This window comes from Ruditapes philippinarum, unplaced genomic scaffold (genome assembly GCF_026571515.1).
Source record: "Ruditapes philippinarum isolate M1 unplaced genomic scaffold, ASM2657151v2 ctg587_1_1_1_1, whole genome shotgun sequence".
NCBI lineage: Eukaryota > Metazoa > Mollusca > Bivalvia > Venerida > Veneridae > Ruditapes > Ruditapes philippinarum.
In genome coordinates, this window is record NW_026860903.1 from 627959 (window position 1) to 650870 (window position 22912).

The 22912-nt window shown below is 31.5% G+C and overlaps 1 protein-coding gene across 2 annotated transcripts in view; it reads right to left on the minus strand.

Moving 5' to 3' along the window:
- Nucleotides 1-275: 275 nt before the first annotated feature.
- The window catches only part of LOC132713848 (katanin-interacting protein-like), a 46664-nt gene continuing 24027 nt past the window's right edge, over nt 276-22912 (minus strand). For both annotated transcript variants that reach the window (XM_060696529.1, XM_060696528.1), the window contains exons 17-39: nt 18823-18955; nt 17971-18212; nt 15636-15729; nt 13432-13493; nt 13021-13159; nt 12642-12682; nt 11448-11591; nt 11040-11160; nt 10502-10649; nt 9837-10034; nt 9166-9303; nt 8704-8841; nt 7093-7189; nt 6406-6583; nt 5803-5968; nt 5425-5582; nt 4997-5055; nt 4379-4489; nt 3741-3880; nt 3370-3471; nt 2850-3010; nt 2109-2212; nt 276-1636 (exon numbers count right to left, since the gene is read on the minus strand). In XM_060696529.1, coding sequence (XP_060552512.1) covers nt 1590-1636; nt 2109-2212; nt 2850-3010; nt 3370-3471; nt 3741-3880; nt 4379-4489; nt 4997-5055; nt 5425-5582; nt 5803-5968; nt 6406-6583; nt 7093-7189; nt 8704-8841; nt 9166-9303; nt 9837-10034; nt 10502-10649; nt 11040-11160; nt 11448-11591; nt 12642-12682; nt 13021-13159; nt 13432-13493; nt 15636-15729; nt 17971-18212; nt 18823-18955 — 2921 coding nt within the window. In that variant the 3' untranslated portion in view covers nt 276-1589. The remainder of the gene's footprint in view (nt 1637-2108; nt 2213-2849; nt 3011-3369; nt 3472-3740; nt 3881-4378; nt 4490-4996; nt 5056-5424; nt 5583-5802; nt 5969-6405; nt 6584-7092; nt 7190-8703; nt 8842-9165; nt 9304-9836; nt 10035-10501; nt 10650-11039; nt 11161-11447; nt 11592-12641; nt 12683-13020; nt 13160-13431; nt 13494-15635; nt 15730-17970; nt 18213-18822; nt 18956-22912) is intronic.

Below are 22912 nucleotides of genomic sequence, written 5' to 3' on the forward strand. Positions count from 1 at the left end.
CATCAAAGAGTTATGGTAAGTGCACACTACACTTGCCTTCATACTTGATCTAATACAGATGTTTCACGTGCCTTGAAAGTAAGCATGAAAAAATGCAAGCACAATTTTGAAACTATGTAAAAGTGTTATGCATTTTGAACACTGCATTCCTCCTCAATGAAATCCATCTATGAAGTTTGAAGTTGATACCTCAATTAGTTTTTTCATGAAAAATCATAAAGGGCAATAACTCTTTAAAGTTATGGGGGGTATAAAAAAAGAACTAAATCTTTCCAAAGTTTTCAACTTTTTATTGTGTAACATAAATATTTAAGTTAGGCATATGTAACAATACTCTTCACATGTAGATTTCTAACTATACAACAATAAAACATGGGGGAGCATCATTAATATGTACATCCAGTTACGGAAATAAATAATATGCATTACTATTTTACAGTCTAGGCACATGAATAAAAGAAATTTCTCAAAATAATTCTTTGAAAGGCATAAACATTATGCATATAAATAACGAGAAATAGAACTGAAAAAAAATCCAAATAAATTGTTTGGTACAAGTTGAGCTGTTTTCTATTTCCATCAAGAGAGTACAATCTTGATATGGCTTGATGCACAAAAAGTCATAAAAACATCAAAATGTATTTATGCTAACTCAAAGGTCTAATTTAATATTTTAATTATATAATATTATAATTTTATTACCTTGGACTATAAAGACAAATTGTTTGGATTATCATAATTGATGTTAATGGAATGGAGAGTGAAGTTAGACATTCTTAATGTACAAAATTACATCTTGACTATGAACAACCTATATTATTCATCATTTACCAACCATTGAATGTTGGCAAGACAATTGCCATGGAAACAATATTCTATGAAATATACAATACATTTAACTACAGTCATATATATATTATAATACATTACATTTCTTTAAAATAATGGACGGATATAAAATCAGATATGCTTATGAAATATCAAAATCTGTTCATGAAAATATTTACTTTTCATTTCTTACAATCAAAATTAATATTAATTTAAACATTAAATGCAAAGGAATACAAAATATTAGTGCGAGAGATTCAGATTCTGTATAAGATCTAATGAGAGACCCACTTTAACAGATTGATTTTTTAGCTGCTCTTTGTGATATTACTCTTAAAATAGAAAGGCATATTCTTTGAACAGTGTGTTGTTTTTGTGCGAGTAAATATCAGCAAGTTACTCAATATATAAGTTGACTAACAGTATGTGGGTATAATGCCAACAAAACTGATGAAATTGAATGAGAATTAAAGAATAGAATATACTTTCAGCTGTAGAGCTTTGTTTGCAATCTCTAACGGGACACATGGCTGGATTAAATAAAAGCACAACTATAACAATAGTTTACTTTTCAACATCTACAGTACTACATAATACTGTATAATATACATGTATGTTTCAGTACAGGTTTGCAGCGGTTTGTCTATTCAAAGGACTTAATTATAACATGGCAGTTTTAAACACTAGCTTGGAAGATACACTCTCTATGTCTATATATCAGTAGAAAGATCATTCAACTCTGACAATGTCATCTAGTAGTTTCATCTCCTTTTCTTTGAATGTATCACACTTGTTGTAGGACGCAAATCTGTAAAGAAGACCATTTTATCTTTATAATGTTTGAAACAGGTGAAATTAATTATAAAATTTCCAACATGCTATTTGTGCAATAACTCTGGTGGTGTAATTATTACTTACTTGATATTAATTAAACTTAACTCCTATAGATACACATGTATAAATGTTTGAAAATAACATGTTTAAATGTTTGCCATACACATGAACACATATTTTTAAATGTTTGCAACACACACGTATACATACATTTGGAATTGTCTATAATGATAAAAATATGATGTCAAACAAACATCAGATGACCAAACAAACATCGTTAGAAAATCTTCATATATCATTATGCTCTTTTTAAAAATCTTTTTGAAAAAATTGTTGTTCAGATCTAATGCTGTTAAAGTTTTTACATTGAAGTTCTAGCAAATGATTCAGCAAGGTAATACATCATGATATAGCTTGTATACATATATATGATGTGAATAACTTACTTTGATCTACAGGTTTACCCGATGTAGCTTTCTTTGGGTCATTATAATGACTAACAATCTTTTTATCATTGGTCATCTGTACATCCTGCTCCCCTGTATGATTACTGTAACATAGAATAACATAAACTTTAACCTAGCTTAATTTGTTACTTGGACTTATCCTGAATTAAATCTTAAAATGTTTTATTTCAGAGATGATAATTTTTGTGATCTTTATATAATTGACTTGTCCTGCTTTGAATTTGGAAATAATTATTGATAGAAAGATTCACAAACCAACATAGCTTATCAATACATGTTTTGCTTCTTCATTTGATACAATAAATAATGATTGTTAATTAAAAGGATTTCTATACTCAACATATAAACAGCCAACAATATACTGCCTGGTCAGTTAGCCACTAGTGTTCTGACAGAAAACAACACAAAATTTACGGTGTAAGCCTTTTAGTATATTATTCTGAATGAGAAATGTGATGGTTGTGACAGTGTTATTGCATACCTCTTCATTAAAAAAGTTCACTTTTATTATCAAGGGCAATTATCACGGTCAGCAGTGAAACAAATTTCAAATATTATCTCCCTTTTCTACTCATATTTTTAAATTATCAATTTAAGAGTAAAGTTATAAATTAATCAGGTATTGATGATTTACACATTAAATAAGTTCTGTTTAAGTGTCTTAGAATCACACAATGGCAAAACAATCACTAGCTTATTTCTCTGTATAATATCACTTACTTAATAATTGTATTTTTCTCCTTTCTAAGAATGTCTTTATTATTAGTGAACAATATGGTATGGTAAGCTTGTGGCCCTTCACATGTAGGTAGTATCCCCCTTGCACCTGTAGTCACTGCTTGTAATACTCCATTATATACCAGTAAATCATCTACCAGTAACTGTAATAGTAATTATGTAACTGTCATTATATAATGGTAATTAAATAATAGTAATTACTGCAATAAACTCAAGACAATAAATAATTACAGAAACAGATGTATACACAAGTTATAACTAAAAAAAATACTTCCTCATAACTTAATTACAGTTTTGCTGGAAAACAATTCAATAAAGGCATCTGATGACACTGTTTCTGCTGGTTATGAAATCAATTTTGAACTACCTGATTATTGTTCATTATTAGACACAATTCATCAGAATTTCATAATTACTATGTTTCTATGACAAAGGATAATGTACAAAAATAAGTATGTGGGAAATTCCTAATAATTGTAATTTTAATTGCTAGAATACTTACAGCAAAATCTTTAGCACCTCTGTTGGCAGTCTTGCTGTAGTTCCATATCTTTATCATAGATATACTGGTAGGCTGGTCAAATATCACATACACACGATTTAACTGCAAAGGAAATCACATTTACTAAGTTCTTGTACTCAAATTTTGGTGTTTTGAGCATTCTTTAAAGTTTCCATTTTTTCATCATCTTATTGTCTCACAGCATACAAAGATAAGGCAGCACACTCATTTATGATTTTGTCATGTGCCATTACAATTATTTTGATAAACAATTTAAAGGTTTGAAGAATTACTGATATATAAATAGGTCAAGTTAATAAAACTGACAATGGTATTTATTATTAAGGTAAAATTTGAGTATATATACTGACATGTCCAGGGAGGATTGGAGCTAGCCACATATGACCTCCATCCATTGTATCATTTACACCATCTATCAACTTATCTGGTGTTCTAACATCATTCTGTATCTTCTCTAATACATTTACACTGTCAGGATATGCTGATATATCTGTAATACAAATATCTCATGCGCTCATGCTCTATAAATTACTACTACAATCAATTACAATAAAATTAATGTGCGTTTTACTGGCAACAATTTGCAATGACATTTTCATATGGGGACATGGCTATAAAAACTTCTTTCTTTGAACATCAGTTAAGAATGCAATGATGTTGATTTGATTTGCCATTCAATCTGTAGCTTTTGGAGCTTCAAATATCACTGAATAAATTTATTTAACAAGGAAATGATCATCACCATCCATATTGATCTCCAATGGTAAATCTACTAGCATTGTCTTGTATGGTAGCAAAAATTTATTCCCTGTTATCTATCACAAAGTATTGAACTACGGGCAAAAGAAAGCATTTGATTCTTCATCTCTATTTCAATATCAAATTTACGTTCAATATAACATGATTGCATATCTAACAACTTGTACAGAAAAACTTTTTCCTCTAAAATTCAATGTCAATTACTTCATAATAGTAAGGTTTAACTTACTGGATTCTGTGAGCTGTATTTTCTGTAAGTTTCCATCAAAAAGTTCAATACCATTTAGACCAACATAGTAGGTATCTCCCCATGTACTAAATAACTGTAACTGGTAAATAACTGTCAATATGTTAAGGTGATTCCTGTAAAATACTGTTGATTTATTTTCGGCTGGGCTTGGAAAAAAACTGGTACTTATCATATAGCAATTTTTCAGGGATTACAAGTTTTGTCTAGTTTGTATAAGAAATTGAAATGAACCAAATGAATAAGCATATACTTCAATACAGCATTATATTTTAAACAGTTTTTATATTTACTAATTTAGGTTACACAATTTGTCCAACCTAAACAAGTGTCAATCTAAAATACCATCACTGTACCTTTAAATGAGTTTACTTAATTTAACATTACATTACTGAACAATCAGATTTCATACAATATCTAGACAGTTCAGTTGATTTGATTGCTTTAAACTCATAGAGGTGATGAGCAAAGTATTTGAAGTTAAAAACAATAACCACTTGGCCATGTTGACCCCATGACTGCCAACTTGATAAAACTCACAACATTATGACTATTTTTTCTTCTGATATAGTAACATAAAACTATTATAAGAAAGGATACATCCACATGGCATTTGAACAACCTCATAATTCTGACTCTCATCTATACTTGGACTTGGTCTGAAACACAAATTTAACTTATCGCCATTAAAACTGTAATGATTCTAGAAAAAATAAAATAGGTTTTATAGTTTTAAAGCTAAAATTTATGTAATTCATTTATTTTGTACGACCAAAGAGACATGACTTATTGATTTATATCATTTTAAATACCAATAATTTCAGGTTAACATTATACAAGTTTGACTGAAGACAAGTTAAATCCATCTTTCTCTGAATTAAGCAAACACTTACATATTAGTAATTAAAAACCAAGATTTTTCTATCCAATGCAGTACATTAAATGGAAACCTAAGTAACTAAGCAAAATAAACTATTGTGACTCATATGCAAATTACTTGTATAGAATAACATAACTAAAAATATTACCCAAGAGCAGACAATCCAGCAGAAGGGTTCCAGGACTGTGGTGAGAATGATATTTCTTGAGCAAAGTCAAAATGACAGGTACCCAGTCCTTTCCTAACTAAAAACCCATCATCAGGGGAAACAACCTTGTTATCTATAGCTACATGTAAAATACGAGCCTGAAAGAAAAACAACAGAACTATAAACAAAACTCAGGCAGATTTCTGAAATTTGAAAAATACCTTTTAACTTTATTTAAAAGCTTAAAAAGGCAACCTTGACCATAACATATGTATTATGTTCTAATTTAAACTTGAAAAAAAATAATTTAGAAATTAGAACTATATTTTACCATGTAACCAAATACTAATATACATAATTATTACCATGACAACTTACCCCTCTATATGTGTCTTCTTTGCTCTTGTTATAATTCCATATCCGTAGCCCGGCTATATACACTTTCTCACCAAAGTCTATGGTAACAACATGATTATTGCCTTCAGCAAAGGGAACCAGCCACATATGCTCATCAGACAATGTCACATTTGTTCCATCTATCACTCTATAACACAGAACACCAAACTTAATTGAAACAACAAACATGGTGTCAAAATCATTGTTTTCATACTAATAACATAAATAAAAATATCTTAAACACAGTAATTTCAAACAACTTCACTGTATACATGTATATATACAAATAATACCAGTAATTAATGTACACAATACAGGCATGAATTGTTGAAAATGGATTCGGTCAGAAGTCTGAGCCTTCTCCTTAAAAATATTTTGTGTACTGAATATACAAGTATAACAACATTCTAGCACCATGTATATAAATTTATGAATTTCATCACAACATTCTATATCACTTTCTGTAGATATCTTAATATTAGATTTGTAAATTTTCAACTACATTAATCATGTAACTTTGATAAATTGACAAAAATGAGAAGGAAAACTAGAGTTTGAAACAATTAAGGTAAGATTATAACATACTTGTCTAAAGTTCTATCATCCCTCTCATGTCCAGGTAAAGATGTAACATCTCTAGGGATAGCCGAGATCATGTCAATATTTACAGGTATTGCTTCACCTTCCTTACCTACCACCTCCAGACCCGTCAGTCCTAAATAATGAAGATCTCCCCATGTTGCTGTGAAATTTAACTCTATACCTGGAAAATATTACACATGATAATATATAAATTGTATCTGGGAGTATTATAATGAGAAATGTTTGTTTTGAAAGTTTAAAGTCACACCAACACTGAATAGGTTTTATGGTGACTGTTCAGCATGAAGACTGTTCAAGTGTTCTACCATACCACATGCCAGGTACAAACAATCACCGGAGCAGAACCACTGACCTTGTTTGTTTGACAGTTAGCTTAAAAGCCACCCCCCATAACCGCCCGGCCAAGAAGTCCCTTTAGAAAAAAAAATATGTATAAAAAAGCCTTGAATAAGAGTCTTCTTTTGTTGAATGTTTAAGTATTAAAACTTAAATTGTTCTTTTTTAACACTAGAGACACCTTTTCAGATATCTGTTTTGGGTTGAGAAAGCATTGCTTTTACACAGTACAAATATCTCTAAAAATCCATATACAGTAAATTAACTAAAAATAACTATTTAATATTACAAGTAAATGTACTAAAATTATGCCTTTATATTAAAATGTCTTACATCTTCCATGATATACCATCATGTTTCCTTCATATGCCACAGTGGGTTCTCTCTCTAATTGTTTAATATTGCCTACTGCCCGAGTAAATGGCCTCTCCTGTAATGTTCAAACAATCAATGAATTACTGCGAATTCACTTATATTCGTGGGCATGAAATTTCGTGGTTTTATCAAAACGGGCATTTTCGTGGGTTCTTAAATTCGTGGATTTTCGTTTTCTTGCTAAAAAAAATTCAGTAACCTAATGCAAAGTAATCTTAAACTTAATCGCCGAACATTTTTACTTACAAAATGTACATATCTTTACTTGTCACACAGCGGTTGTCAATAAATTTAATCCTTGCCTCTGGGCATAACTCTAATAACGCACAGTTACTGCCGATAATTGACTGCAATTAACACATTTATGTAACATGATATGCACCTCCATCGGACACACTGCCCCTGTAATTCGCTGATGTAAACATCGCATAATTTATACGACACCTGGCACGTTTTAACCAGCGAGTTTAAAAGTTTACACCCTGAATTGGTCTTAACATATTTGACAGTAACTACACGCAACGTCACAGCGACTGTGTAAATTTACATGCATATAAATTATTCTCGGTAAATAACACGAGTATATGTGGATCTTGCAAAAGTCGGTGGCGTCTTTGATGTTTACGGAATAGCATTTGCACAAATACCGATTAAAATTCATATAAACTGGATCATTTAAAAACGGCAAAGGAAAGTACAATAAATCTGTTTTAGCGATCGTATTTTTTTTTATAGTTTTGTGTACTTACGACATTAATATCAAAGTCTTTTTTTAAAATTAATAAGAGCAAACAGACAATTTTTATTAGCGCTTATTATTGCACTGCCTGGGTTCCCATATTTACTCGATTATGTCAAGTATTCTTGTTAACACAATCAAGTCTTAGTAGACTACAACGATCAAGTATTTATATGCGACATTTGTGACAGTAAATTGAGGACATATAATCGAGTTTTCTTTCAAGTTTCTTAAATATTGCAAACGGATTTAATATGTCACTAACCTGGTTATCTGTCTGTACTTACATCCATTTCACGAAAAATAGGCCGGAAAAGAGCAGACGCATGTTTGTAATATATAGAACAGAGACAGGGTAAGAAGTATTTGTTGGGATAAAAGTTCGTCGGATCTTAAATTCGTGGACTGACCTACCCACGAAAACCACGAAAATTCGTGCCCCACGAATAATAATGATTTTACAGTATTTAATAATAATAACAATAAAATCTTTACACAGTTGCAACAAAGCAATCTACCCGGTGGACCTCATAATGAATAATTTGATATATGCTTTCACAGACAGACCTTTCAATATATAGCATGCAAAACATGAAAGGCATAGTAACTACAAGATAAAATCATTATCATTAATAAAATACTGAATTTAAATTTTAGAGATGACTGGAAATTGTAGTCAATCAACAATTATGTGAAAAACCATATATATAATTTAAATAAAATCTAAACTTGCGGAAACATCTTACTGTGTATGCTGAGCATAATAATATGTATTAGTTCAGCTTTAGGTACAAAAGAAATAGGAAAGGAATTAATATAAAACATGATACCTTATCATCCCCAGCATCAGCAGTTGATGGTCTCTCTACATCAAAAGGTTCATCATCACTCAACATCTCGCCCTCATAAGCCTCGTCATTCTGTGATACAGCTTCCAAAATAGCCTCATCAGTTGTGAACAATATTGTCTATAATAATTTACAAACACATTTTGTTTTGGTGCATTTTTTTATTCCTTACATAAGATGCTAGTTTATATTTTTTAAATTTATCAAATCAAAACACAAAAGTTCTCATTCAAATCACAAAGAAAATGTACATTTGAAAATTTGTGTCAATACTCCAGCAATTTATTTTGCCTGTAAAAATCAGATAAATAGAAATCAGCTCATTAGACAAATTAAGTTACCTTTGCCCAAATTCTGTCATTTACAGTTATAGGCTCTTCCTAACTGATAATTCCATCAATTAACTCTAAAACAAATACATATATATGTATATAATAAACTTACATCACCAAATGCTTCAGTACCACCTTCTACCCCACCACATGCCCTAGCAATCTCTCCTTTAAATATCACAGATGAATCTAGGGTCATTATCACATCTTTGGCACCACGGTATGAGTGAATACGTGACTTATTGTAGTTCTGAAAATATGACAAGATACAGACTTGAATCTCTCCATTAACCCTTATCCTGCTGAAACTGAAAGTGATAAGTTTTAGCCAGATTAGTTTTAGCCACCAATATAGAGCTAAACCAGCCAGAACTTCCATGCAGTCTAGCCTGGCATTTTTCTACTGGCACACCAATTTTAATTTTATATCTTGATACACCCAAAACTGATAACGGATAAAGGCTTATCTATAATAATTTCATGGCATATTCAAGCTTATAAGTTTCTTTTGTGTTGTTATCTGTATAATTTTTCAATCATATACAGCCGGAGTTATCAGTAAGTACCAGTATTAATCTGTTGGGTTTCTTTTCCTGAAAGCAATTGCAAATGTCTTCACATAAATCCATTGAAATAAAAGTGTTGAACAAATGGCATTATATTTTTGGGCATATATGGCCAAGGAAAAAAAACAAAAGTCCACATTCTCTACTGCAGGTTTTTAACAGGTAGGTGATTTGATACAAATCACCATTATAAATCATTTGAGTAAATAACACTTACCCATATTCTAATAAGGGCAATTTTACAAGCTTTCTCTAATGTAAAGAATACAAGATGATCTTTGCCGGCTGTATAAGGAGCTAACCACATGTGTATATCATCACGTGTTCTGTTAGTCCCATCAATCAGGTTCTTCACTACTCGAGGATCCTTGTTATATTCTGATAATATATTGATATCACTCGGATCTGCATGGATCTGTTTATATATAAATAATCAACTCTAATGATCACACATTTATTATCATCCTTTATTCATTTCATAAAACTTACTTTTCAAATAGGATTTTTAAAAAATATTTTAGCAGTATGAAAATTAAAGTATTCCACAGATATGAAAATACACTCTAAGTAAATAAATGATAATGTGGTTTTAAGAAAATGACTGTAAAACATTTACTCTTTAGCTCCAAGAAATTCTGTTAAAGAACAATATTATGAGTAAATATTACAACATGTAACAAGTCAAATGGAAAGCTTGAAAATATAAAAACCCTACAACCATTATGTAACTTAATGGTAAAATTGATCAAATTTTCTCACATGAATGTTACAACCAAATTATCAATGTGGTTACATATGTTTTTGTGTCACAAAACCCCAACCAAATAAACAAATTTGTGTAAGTATAGGATTATCTCTAGTATAGTTGAAATAAAAGATTACCTTTGTTATAGATACTTGTTCTCCTGTAGAAGAGAAAACTTCAATGCCAGTAAAACCAACATAATGTTTATCTCCCCATGTAGTACGAATGTTCATCACCAGTTCACGACCATATGGTAACTCTGGTATAGTAAACATCTCATCATCTCTAATAATAGAATAATCTCATGATTTATGTCATATATTAAATGCTTACCTAATTAATGTCAATGTTTACTTTTTTCATGTTCTAGTACTAATTTGAAAACAAAGTATTCTTATTTGTGGATCAAAAGATCAAAGACTTGTAACAATGATTTTAACACCTGTTGTGTCCACTTTCTGAAATATAAACATGATGCCAAGCATAGAAATCTTTCAAAACTTCAATATACATGTATATTTACCTCTGTACATTGATAAACTTCATTTATCTTTTTTATCTCATGTTATTTCTTTTAAAAATTTGAAGTTCTAGGCAAATTGGATTGTCTTTTTTGAGTTTTTTATCTTTGAAATATATGGTATCTTAAAAGTTAAAACAATCAATGATACATACGAGTCATCTATACTCATGTTTGCAGGCTGTTCCATTGTACCTTCTTCTTCAGGGATGGCAGGTTCTGTTGGCAATCCAGCAAGTTTGGCAGCTTTATTAATGTACTCATCCAAAACATCATCTGTACATAGAAAGGTACATAAAGTTTAGAAAAAGAACAACAATTGTTTTAACATTACGAGCCATCCTTGTAAAACAAAACTTTAAATCTTTATCAAGTAAAATAAAGGAATAGCTTAACAAAAATACAATAACAATCGTTTGTTACAGATAAGATTGAAGAAACTTAACCAAGAAAGTCAACAAACAAACATAAATGAATAAAGACAATGTTTGCATATTGGTTTAAAGGATTATATTTTCAATAACAAATCGATAAGAACCAAGTTAAAATGAAAGACAGTATACCATCCATATCCAAAGATAGGCGACCACGTTGGCACTTGTTGAACTGAGATAATGACCCCCAAGATTCTTCTAAATTCATACTTGGATTTTCTCGCCATTTAGAACGATTCTTCTGTATCCTTGACATAGGGGTGTTGTCACCCTCTAAAATGAATTCATCATTTCAATCATTGTGATGTGGTACAATACAAAATTTAAAATGTCAGATTTAAGAAATAATATATCCCAAACTGTGATTTTATTGCTCAATAAAATCACTGTTTGGAGTTCGGATGCAGGGAATTATATCACAAGGGCATAGCCCAAGTGATATAATGATGCGCATCCGAACGACAAACAGTGATTTTATCAAGCAATAAAATCACCAATTTGGATATATTATTTTCGATTCTAACACGACATCAACAAATAAATGCTACCGTACCTGATATTAAGCTAAATTGCGCCTGATTTGTTTCCGTACTTATTGTTAGCGTGTCACACTTTTAGTGGTTACGTCATGTGTATAATGATTACATCACATGTCTAAATATAGAATGTCAAACAGTGATTTTATAGCATAATAACACACACCAAGTTCTTGTATGTTCAATAGGGAAGAATGCGGGTCGTGTTAGAATTTACAATAAACATAGTATGTATATATGTATAACCTCAGCATGGGTACAACAATGATGATATTGAACATAAACCTTTGTTTTACTGTTAAACATTCTGGTAAGGGAAGAGTCACATCAAAGTTGATAACATAACATGGGTGCTAAAGGAAATTACATACTGAGGTGGATTTTTTTCCTGAACTGAACAATTACAAAGATTGATAAAATTTTGGGACATAAGATAAGAGGACAAGTAACTTCAGACTAGATAAACAGTCTTATGTTGGCTTAAAAAATTGACTGCCTAGTGTTCAATAAACATAAGAGTTTAAGTCCTATATTAATGCTCTTATTATAAAAGATTCTTATTATTGATATTCATAACATCATGTTAAGACCATGTAAAAACTGTTAAAACTTTATGCCAGTTGGCTTCTTCTCTTATTTACAACAGACAAAAAAACCCTCTTTTACAAGGATCAACAAACAAAATGGCAATGTGTGTCCTGATTGGGTCAAAAGATAATGCATGGCTTATTTCCCTTTGGTTGTCCCTTTATATTATATCTCAGGTAAAAATGAATACTTCACTTACCTGATGTATCCATGGCATGCTCTGGTTCTTTAGCACTTTTTCTGAAAATATGAATACAATGTACATTAGCATACTGCATTTTTTAATCAGTTTTATTCAGTATATAACCATTACCCAAGCAGAATGCTTTTAGAGGAAGGATTAAAAGCTATCATTTTTTGATACACTTTCAAAAAATCTTATACTTTCACAAATCTTAAAAAGATCTATCTAGTTCTGGCACTTAAGACATAACTTTGAAGATGGCAAGCACATGAATCTTTAAACAGCAAACAAATAATTATAAGAAAGCCCAGTATCAGCACATATAGCAGCCTCAATTATCTCTGGGAAATATCAAAAGTACCAGACATAGATAATTAACCAATGATAGTCATACTTTTGTTCTGGGAAGAGAGACATCTCTTCATCAATCAGCATATTTATCTCCTCTTGTGTAGGTGGTGGTTTCTGTACCTCTACTTTCACTGGCTCGGGCCTGACACCATCTCGACTCTCTGGTGGGTTCTCAAATGGACCTAGAACAAAAACATATAACTATATGATATATTTACCAATTTCAAATATATATGACTACCTGCCTAATAATAGCTTTCATATGATATGTTATTTCTTTATGTTTCAACTTTTTCTTAAACCAGGCTCCTAACAGTCTATGGACATCTTAGTCTTTTTCATATGTAACAACTAATATGTATTTAGAATGGCTTGCAATGCTTATAATGAGAAACAAGCACAAAGTAATTTACATAGATATTTAAGTACCAATGAAACTGTAATGACTTCATACCTGAAATATCTTCTTGTTTTAACCATCTTGGAACATCCTTCTTCCTTGAATTAGTCTGGTCTCTGTAAATATTAAAAAAAAGAGAAGTTTAATAATATCACCAAGCACTTTGTCTAACACTTAAACAATATATTTATACAAACAAGAGCGATCAGTAATCACATGTGTCGCCTCATGATGGCCAATTTCATGTTGGGACAAATTTTGTGACAGACGGACAGACAGACGGACAGTGCACAACTAGACTTGGTACTGATCATTCCTGTAAAGTTTGGATAAAATTGCAGTAGTTTATGAGGAGTAGTCCGGTCAAGCTTTTGCTTATCTGGCAACACAAAGAAAAAAACACCTTTTTATCAAAGGGCCATAACTCGGCCAAAAATCATTCAACCGGAAAACCCGTGTAATATGCGCAAGGACTTGAGCTACAGATCAATCCTGTAAAGTTTCATTGAAATTGCATTAGTGGTATAAGAGAAGTAGTCCGGACAAACTTTAAAATTAAAAATTATTAAAGGGCCATAACTCTGACAAAAATCATTGAACCGGAAAAAGCTGACAATATGCACAACTAGACTTGGTACTGATCATTCCTGTAAAGTTTGGATGAAATTGCACCAGTAGTTTATGAGCAGTAGTCCGGACAAGCTTTTGTGTATTTGGCAACACACAGAAAAAAACACCTTTTTGTCAAAGGGCCATAACTCGGCCAAAAATCATTCAACCGGAAAACCCGTGTAATATGCGCAAGGACTTGAGCTACAGATCAATCCTGTAAAGTTTCATTGAAATTGCATTAGTGGTATAAGAGAAGTAGTCCGGACAAACTTTAAAATTAACAAGAGCTGTCCGTAAGACAGCGCGCTCGACTTTTTTATTGCTTGCCAATAAAAAAAGTTTTTGCAGTAAAAGGCAATACAAGAATCTCTGTATTTTTAAAGTGAACAATGGCCATGAGCATTAAGATATTTAGTGAAGAATTATTTTACTGAATTGTGTGATACCCTTGAACACTGCAGCAAAGTTTGAAATGTTTAAGTCAAAAGAGGGCTGGTAAGAAAGAAAAAAAAACTGAGTTGAGCCTTAAATAAATTTAATTCAAATAAAATCTTTGACAGAATTACCTTCTCCTGGACATGTTTGGGAATCATGATTGTAAACAAGTATTCCAACTTTCAAATTAATATCTCAAACAGTTCAGTCAAAAAGTGGACTGGTACTAAAAACTTAACCAAGATTCTAAGTCGATAAAAGGCCTTAATTTTTAAAACAAATCCTTGACAGAGTTACCTTCTCTTGCGTACAGATGGGGGTAATGATGTGAAATAGCATTAAAAGTTTCAAAGCAATATCTCAAAGGGTTAAGGCAATAAGTGGATTTACCATATTCAATGTATTTTCTAAGTCAAAAAGGGGCATAATTCTGTCAAAAACTTGACAGAGTTATGTCCTCTTGTCTGTTGATGAAGGTCGTGATGGTAAACAAGTATGGTCAGTTTCAAAGCAATCCCTCCAATGGTTTTGAAATAAAGTGAGGTGGTACAAAAAACTTAACCAAGCTCAATACACTTTCTAAGTCAAAAAAGGGCCATAATTCTGTCAAAAACCTTGACAGAGTTATGTACTCTTGTCTGTAGATGGAGGTTATGATGGTGAACAAGTATGGTAAGTTTCAAAGCCATACTTGTAATACTTCTGAAATAAAGTGGGGTGGTACGAAAAACTTAACCAAGGTGTGACGCCGACGCCGACGCCGGGGCGAGTAGGATAGCTCCCCTTTTCATAGAAAAGTCGAGCTAAAAATTATTGAAGGGCCATAACTCTGACAAAAATCATTGAACCGGAAAATGCTGACAATATGCACAACTAGACTTGGTACTGATCATTCCTGTAAAGTTTGGATGAAATTGCACCAGTAGTTTATGAGCAGTAGTCCGGACAAGTTTTGTGACGGACGGACGGACGGACAGACGGACGGACAGACAGACGGACGACGGAGAAGTGATCCCTATATGTCGCCACTACTCCGTAGAGGCGACACAAAAATACAACAACACAAAGTCCTTTGAATTACATCTCATTGTTTCAAAATTAATGCTTCAATATTAATATATACAGTATCTCAATGATATATAACATTATATTTTATTTTTTGCAGCAAACATCTCTTTATGAATGATATCCTGAGAGAGAAAAAAACTTACTTTTTATTCATATCTTTAAGTTTTTGTAACATTGGTGTATCATCCTGACTAGAGGCTACAGATACTGATGATGATACTGTAGTGTTCCCACCTGCTGAAATATCAAACATAAATAATGAAAGCATTTCAAAGTCAACTGAAATATAACACATTTTATGCAATCTACTTAAGCTCTTTTTTGTTCAAAGAAGGAAATTCCAATATGGTCTTTCTGGCATAATCTTTTCCTTTTTTCTTCTTTTTCTTTGAAAAGTTATATACCTTATATTTAAAGAAAATACTTGCAACAGTACTGTTGGTGTTTACTGTGACTTATTTGCTTTTGCCATTTTTCATCTATTTACTAGATTCTACTTATAAAATTAACAAGAGCTACCCCAAGTAATAAGCTTGCTGACATGTGTTATCTTATATAAGATAACATTCCAAAGTTATGTTAAAATTTTGAAATCAGACCAAACATGAGCTACAATAAGAACGATGAATACCCCTACCATCTCTATGATACAGGACTTTATGAATGGCCTTTTATTATTTTGAAGCATAGTTTGAAGAATGTACTTCAACAATTAAAAGTGAAGACAAAAAAAAATGTCTAAAATTTGAATGTCAAGTGTGACCTTGATCTCACAGGCAAAGCAGCTTTCTGAGCAGTTTGAAACAATTCAAGGGGTATTGAATTGATAGATAGGGCATAAATTTGTCAGATATTTGACCTTCAAGTCTGACCTTGACCTTCAACTGCATGAATTCTGCACATTCAGGTGGACATTTGAGCCATGGTTGAGGAAAATCTTTCAAGGGCATAAAGAATGTATAGAGCAGAAACAAAATTATCTGTCAATTGACCTTAAAGTGTGACCTTGACCTTGAGTTGGTACAGCTGTGGCATGAATTCTGCACATCACCTTGTTGAGGTGAACAATTGAGCAAAGTTTGAAAAGAAAATCCACCATGGCAGATGTGCCACTTTATGGATGAAGGGATGATTTCTTTTGTATTTTTTTCCCCTTTTGTTTTATATTGACATTGAACAAATCCACCAAAACATTTATCACTGATATGACAAAATTTTCCAAAAACAATGGAATTAAAATGTGAAATACTGACACACAAACAATTATTTTCTGACACTTGGAAAACAGAACATTTCAACCAATGATTCTGGGACAATATACAATATCTGAGAAATTAAGTTTAAACAAACACATTTATTTAATAATGCATTACCATGCATCTGTCTGTTCACAAGCCCCATGCAAGGAACACAATGTGTAATGCTAAGTTATAACAAATATTGGCAGACTGAAAATGGTGGCACAAACTAAACAATGCAAAAAAAATTAAATGGTAAATGTAACATTACACTGAAACAAGAAATCTCATTGATGAAAGATTGCTGACATCTGTTTTCATGTCAGTTCAGGACAACCTTGACCTTAGAAAAACTAATGTAAGCATTATCACTTCATTGTGCGGCATGTTACTGTAAAGTTTCATCTTAGCGTTTGAATTCACTCTTATCCCCTCAGCAATATTTGTGGCGCAAATAAGACAATAATTCATGTATACATCTAATGTAAGCATTATCACTTCTTTGTGTGGCATGTTACTGTTAAGTTTCATCTTAGCATTTGAATTCACTCTTATCCCCTCAGCAATATTTGTGGTGCAAATAAGACAATAATTCATACATCACATTTTTGTATATAAGTGAGGAATGCTCTCTTTTCCATATTTGTTGTGTATCCTAGTATGTGATGAATAGGACATCATGCATGTCATTTTCAAACTAAATTTATTGAACTTATTGACTTAATTGTAAAAAGCTAAACAAACATTTACATCAGGTCATTTGTTCAACTGGTTACATTATATTGATACTAAAATTTCACTAAATAATGGGCTCACTTTATGGAATCAATATAGTTTTAATGTAAAAGAAATATGTGATAACCTGATTGTGTCATGTTTGATACAACAAAAAACATAGCAACATTTCGAGAGTATTTATAGTGGAAGTTACCTCAAAAACATAAATCAGAAATCTGAAGGTTACTGTATTAAGTGTATCTTTCTGCATGTCAAAAAGTTAGCGAATTTAAAATTAACCTAAAAGACATTTGACGTAAGGAAATATCAGCGATTTGTGCAGGGGAAGACTTTAATGACAGGTTGGTTGATATGTACGCTAGTGGAAATTTTAGCAGTTTTCGTCAATTTGTGTTAGCAGTTTACGTCAATTTGTGACGCTAACAGTAACCTAACCACTTATACAGAAGCTCTTTATTTTCTTCATATAGTTGATCTAGAGCAGCGATTGTAATGAAATTACCTTTCAGCGTTTCCTCCAGTTCACTCTCTGATTCTTGTTTCTTGGCTAGATCAGCGACCACTTTCTTTTCATCTATCACATTGTCTTTATTACCAGTAGATTTACCAGTTTTGTTACTTCCTTTACTAGCTTGTACACTGGCCTTCTGGGATTTGTCTTCACTAGATTTCTGAACCGGTTTCTTAGCAACTTTTTCTTCTGACTTTCTTGGAGGTAAAGGAGGTGGTAGTTTTTTCTCTGTGCTGTAATAAAAGATTTACTTTGAATTTGTTGTTTTGTTTAAATTTAACATAATCTTTTAAATGATTTGTTTGTTATATAACAAAATATAGCATTTATAAGATACTGTTACCCCAAAGGCCTTAACATTTCTTGTTATTAATGAATTAAAGAACAAGAAGTCAAGGATGCTCCCCCACTTGTGTTGTATCAGTCTATGGACAGACAGTGTGACAAAAGGCAAACTTAAATCCCCTCCACTACATCCCCACACTTAAGTGGGACCATAAAACTACACAAAAGCAATATATTAGTCATTTCAAATTGTAACATTTTTTGCAGTCAAGACTTTTGATGAATGAAGTTTGTATTTATTTGTAACTGTAAAATGGTACATATATACATATGGTAGCAGTCTAAACTTAGAAATGTGTCTATTACACACTAAGGCCACCACTTTGTTTGCCTGTCACAGTAGCATTTTTACATACTTAGGCATATTTCATAAAGGTCAAGTTGCTAAAATGCTGGCTTTTTCCCCAATAAACATGTATGTAACTAGAAAGAGTGGACTCTACATAATATTTCATATAAATGTATGGCACTCTCACTTAATAAAACACAAAAAGTTACCTTTCAGAAAGAGATTTTGAGCTGTCAACATCAGTTGAACCAAGACCATCAAGTCTGGCTGCCATTCTTTTTGATTTTCTTGGAGTCTTGACACCTCGCATCTTGCCTGGCATATGTCCTTTACCAGGACCATCTGTAATATAACAACATCATACACTTAGTCATTTGACTTTATCAAAATGTTTATCCATACCTTATATTATTTTTTTGGTGTTATTGTTTAATGTCTTTAGTTTACAATATTAAAGCAATGCACAAGGTGAAATTTATTACTCCAGTTTAATATGGAATCTATACCAAAAGTAAAACTTAACTAATTTCTGCAAGTAATTGCCAACTTCTCCATACAATCATCTGCAGTATTTTATACAAGAATCTTTTATGAAAAATTGAAGCTAAAAAAAGGTGACCCACTCTTATTTACTTTAGTTTGCTGGACATTAGCACACAATTAACTGTTAGGAAGCAAATGGTGATAATGACTTGTCTGTGTCATAAGTAACCATGCTAGTCTACACAGTGTTCATGTAAGTCTCTCTATACAATTGGCTGCTAAACTTTGTATTTTTATCTTGATGTCTCCTAATAACTCAGTTCCAAAGTCAAAGTCAGACAACTTTATTCAACAAAGTCAGCATAGTTAGGGTTATCAGGTTAACATAATATCTAATACATGTAGCAATGAATTCAATTTTTTTAGATATTCATACAAACGGTATAACTGACTATAATGAGAACTGATTGCAAACACTTTTGTATCTTAATCTTTAAGTTCATTAAGGTGTTATAGTATTGATTGGTTCTCATACAGTAACTGTATATACATTAACATGTATATTGAAATGTTTACATCAACTAAATCCTTGATAATACATTAACCAGAACAACATAATCCTTGAAAATGCATTTGTAAATATACAATATGTTAAACTAATCCAAATAATCAGTAAGTTTACCATTGAATCCTTTCTTTTCCATATTTGGATGTTAATGGAATAGTTTCGAACTATGGTATACACTTCACAATCATATTCTTTATAGAACTACAAGTTCTTTAATATATCACAAGTTTTATATCATTTAAAAACTACATAAATACATGTATGGGTGTGTTTATATGTATAGAGTATACTGAGTATACAAATATTCAATCAAAGCAATTCAATCGGAAATATGCTATCAAGCACATGAATCTAGTTAAACTCATCAAAATTTAATGCCTGCGCCTTTTCAATGCTAGACTGGTCACTGTAATCAATAAATCCAACTAATTCATCTTAACATGTAAGATTTTCCTCTAGCAATTTATCCTGTAAATTCTTGAGTCAACTCACTAGTATATGTTGTCAATTTTATCTCCTGTCATTACATAATTACATTTATACAGACATCTATTCTATTATTGTTGTTGATATTTTATTATAAAACTGTAAATAGACCTTATGAACATGATGAAGCAAAAATGGCTTAATTGTTCTCATATGTGACTTCAATACAAACAAATCCTGTATCCATTTCCAAGCTAAACAATTTTTCAAACATATTTTTCCATTATTTATGTATGAGATGGATTCTCACAAATATACCAACATTATTTAGTTTAGAACATGATTGTGTAAACTACACAAAAACCTATATACAGAGATCTGTGGAAAATATCAATATTATAGAGGCCATATATATCTACCACTGATCATGTAATGACAATAGGTAAACCATAATATCATTGCAATGCCAATTAGTTTACCATCTATGATTTAATATCAAGTATTTAATCAAATAACAATTGTATATATATCTGATAAGAAACACCATATTTCATGACATTGTAAACATTACATATCAATTTATATTCCACTACTACTCACACAATGCCAAAAACCAGAAAAAAATAACTTAATTAAACAAACAGTATAAAAATCTAAAGTTTAAATAAATCAGACTTAAACTCTTCTTAATCTCAATAAAAAAATGGCATCTAATTTAGAACTTATCAATCTATCAAAACCACATTTGCGTATCTCTACTTAAAATCTACTTTGATCCACATTATAAAAGTCTAACCATAAAATTATATGGCTAGAATTAATATATACATGTTACTATTCTTTAATTCATAGATTTCCTGTATGGATTTTTTTCTATTATAGAGTTTGGCTTTGTTCATTATCATTAATAATTAACATTAAGTTTGTATAAATGTATTGATCAGTGAAATATGACCTGGTCAAACTATTATTAACAACCTAACAAGGTCTACCTCTCAATTAAGGCTGCTTCAAGCTATATCATTATTATTTCATCATTCTATATATACAGTAACTAATGTATTATATACTCTATAGGAATGTAAAATGTCAGTATACCACAAGTACAACCCCTGGGCATGGCAAGATTCCTGAATGCCCTATGTGGACTAACATTATTCACTGGCACAACAATCAATAACATGACATGTATACAATGTGAACGTAAAAGACTGAATTTCAGAGTTCCATTTTCAAAAGCTAAGACTCAAGTTGTGTAAAATGCAGTTGTATAAAATGCAAATCTTTAAATTGGGTAAACAGCAAAACCTCAAGTTAATTAAAAATTAAAATTTGAATAATTTTAAAAATATTTTAAAATTAAGCCAATCATTTTCAGAATATCATTAGGTTTGACTCTAGAAAAATATATTACAAGGAACATTTTAGACATTTATGGTTATGTTAATAGGCTATCATCATACATCAAGATTATTATCAACTTGTATTGATAACAGTATTTAACATAATCACAAAAACACTGAACAAGAAACTGAATAAACTTGTAATGTAATCAACACAAAGTCTTCATTAGGGTCTTATTTGAGCCGCGTCATGACAAAACCAACATAATGCGTTTGCGACCAGCATGGATCCAGACCAGCCTGCGCATCCGCGCAGTCTGATCAGGATCCATGCTGTTCGCTATCAGTTTCTCTACTTGTTATAGGGTTTGTAAGTGAACAGCATGGATCCTGATCAGATTGCGCGGATGCTCAGGCTGGTCTGGATCCATGCTGGTCGCAAACGCATTATGTTGGTTTTGTCGTGATGCGGCTCATTTCTTTTTTCCCCCCAAGTCATTATCCTTGTACAAACTATTGGACAGATAAATCTTGAAAAGTAATTTGAAAATTCAACAAAATGACATTCAGATATTTGATCATAAAGGAACGAATAAACTTAAACAAGTATTTGTTAAGTTAATAGTTTATGCTAATCTCCATGTCAGATTTGTTGACTTTGTGATAAAAAACCATAATTTATATGTTATATCAAAAATGCACATTTACAATTCTGTCCTGACTTACATCAAACTCTTCAACATTAACAAACCTTTTGACATTTACAAGACATAGTTTTTGAGGACTGTACAAGAGATCAATTTATCTATTTCATTGCTACTTTAGCACAGAGTAGGCAAATACAAATACTTGTAAACTTTTTTTTTCAATTCTGACACTTAGCTATTGCAACAGCAGGACTTCATTCTAACAAGTTAAAACAAGCGTATTTATAAGGTGACTGTCATATGCAGATTTTTCAACAGTTGTCCCATCCTGCCCCCTTCTATAACCAACCATGTAAACTTGCTCACATGAAAGAATCTAAGGGCTCTGTTGGCATTTGAACCCACATTGGTGATGGGCAAGTGTAATTAAAACAGATGTACCTGTAAGTTCTTCCTGTATGGCAAGAAGAAGTCTACTATGAGATGATACTGATAGAGTAAAGGGTCATAACTCTGCTATTAAATTAATATAAGAAAAAGTAACTGAATATTATGTCTATTATTGTATCACTGAATACCAAATAATATTCAGAGACAAGTATAGGCTCTAATTTCCATACAAGGGCACAGGGGCAAGGGCTCTTAGAAAGAAACATTTCTTGTTGTTATAAGAATAAGGGGAATTTTGTTCATCAACAACAATACTCGAAATATTACATAAATGTACTTAATTTTGCAAGAAGCAAATATCAATCAGATACTGTTAAGGGTCTTCTGCTTTAGGCAGTTTAGGCAGGCAGTAATAAAAAATATATTAATTGTAATTGTTCAG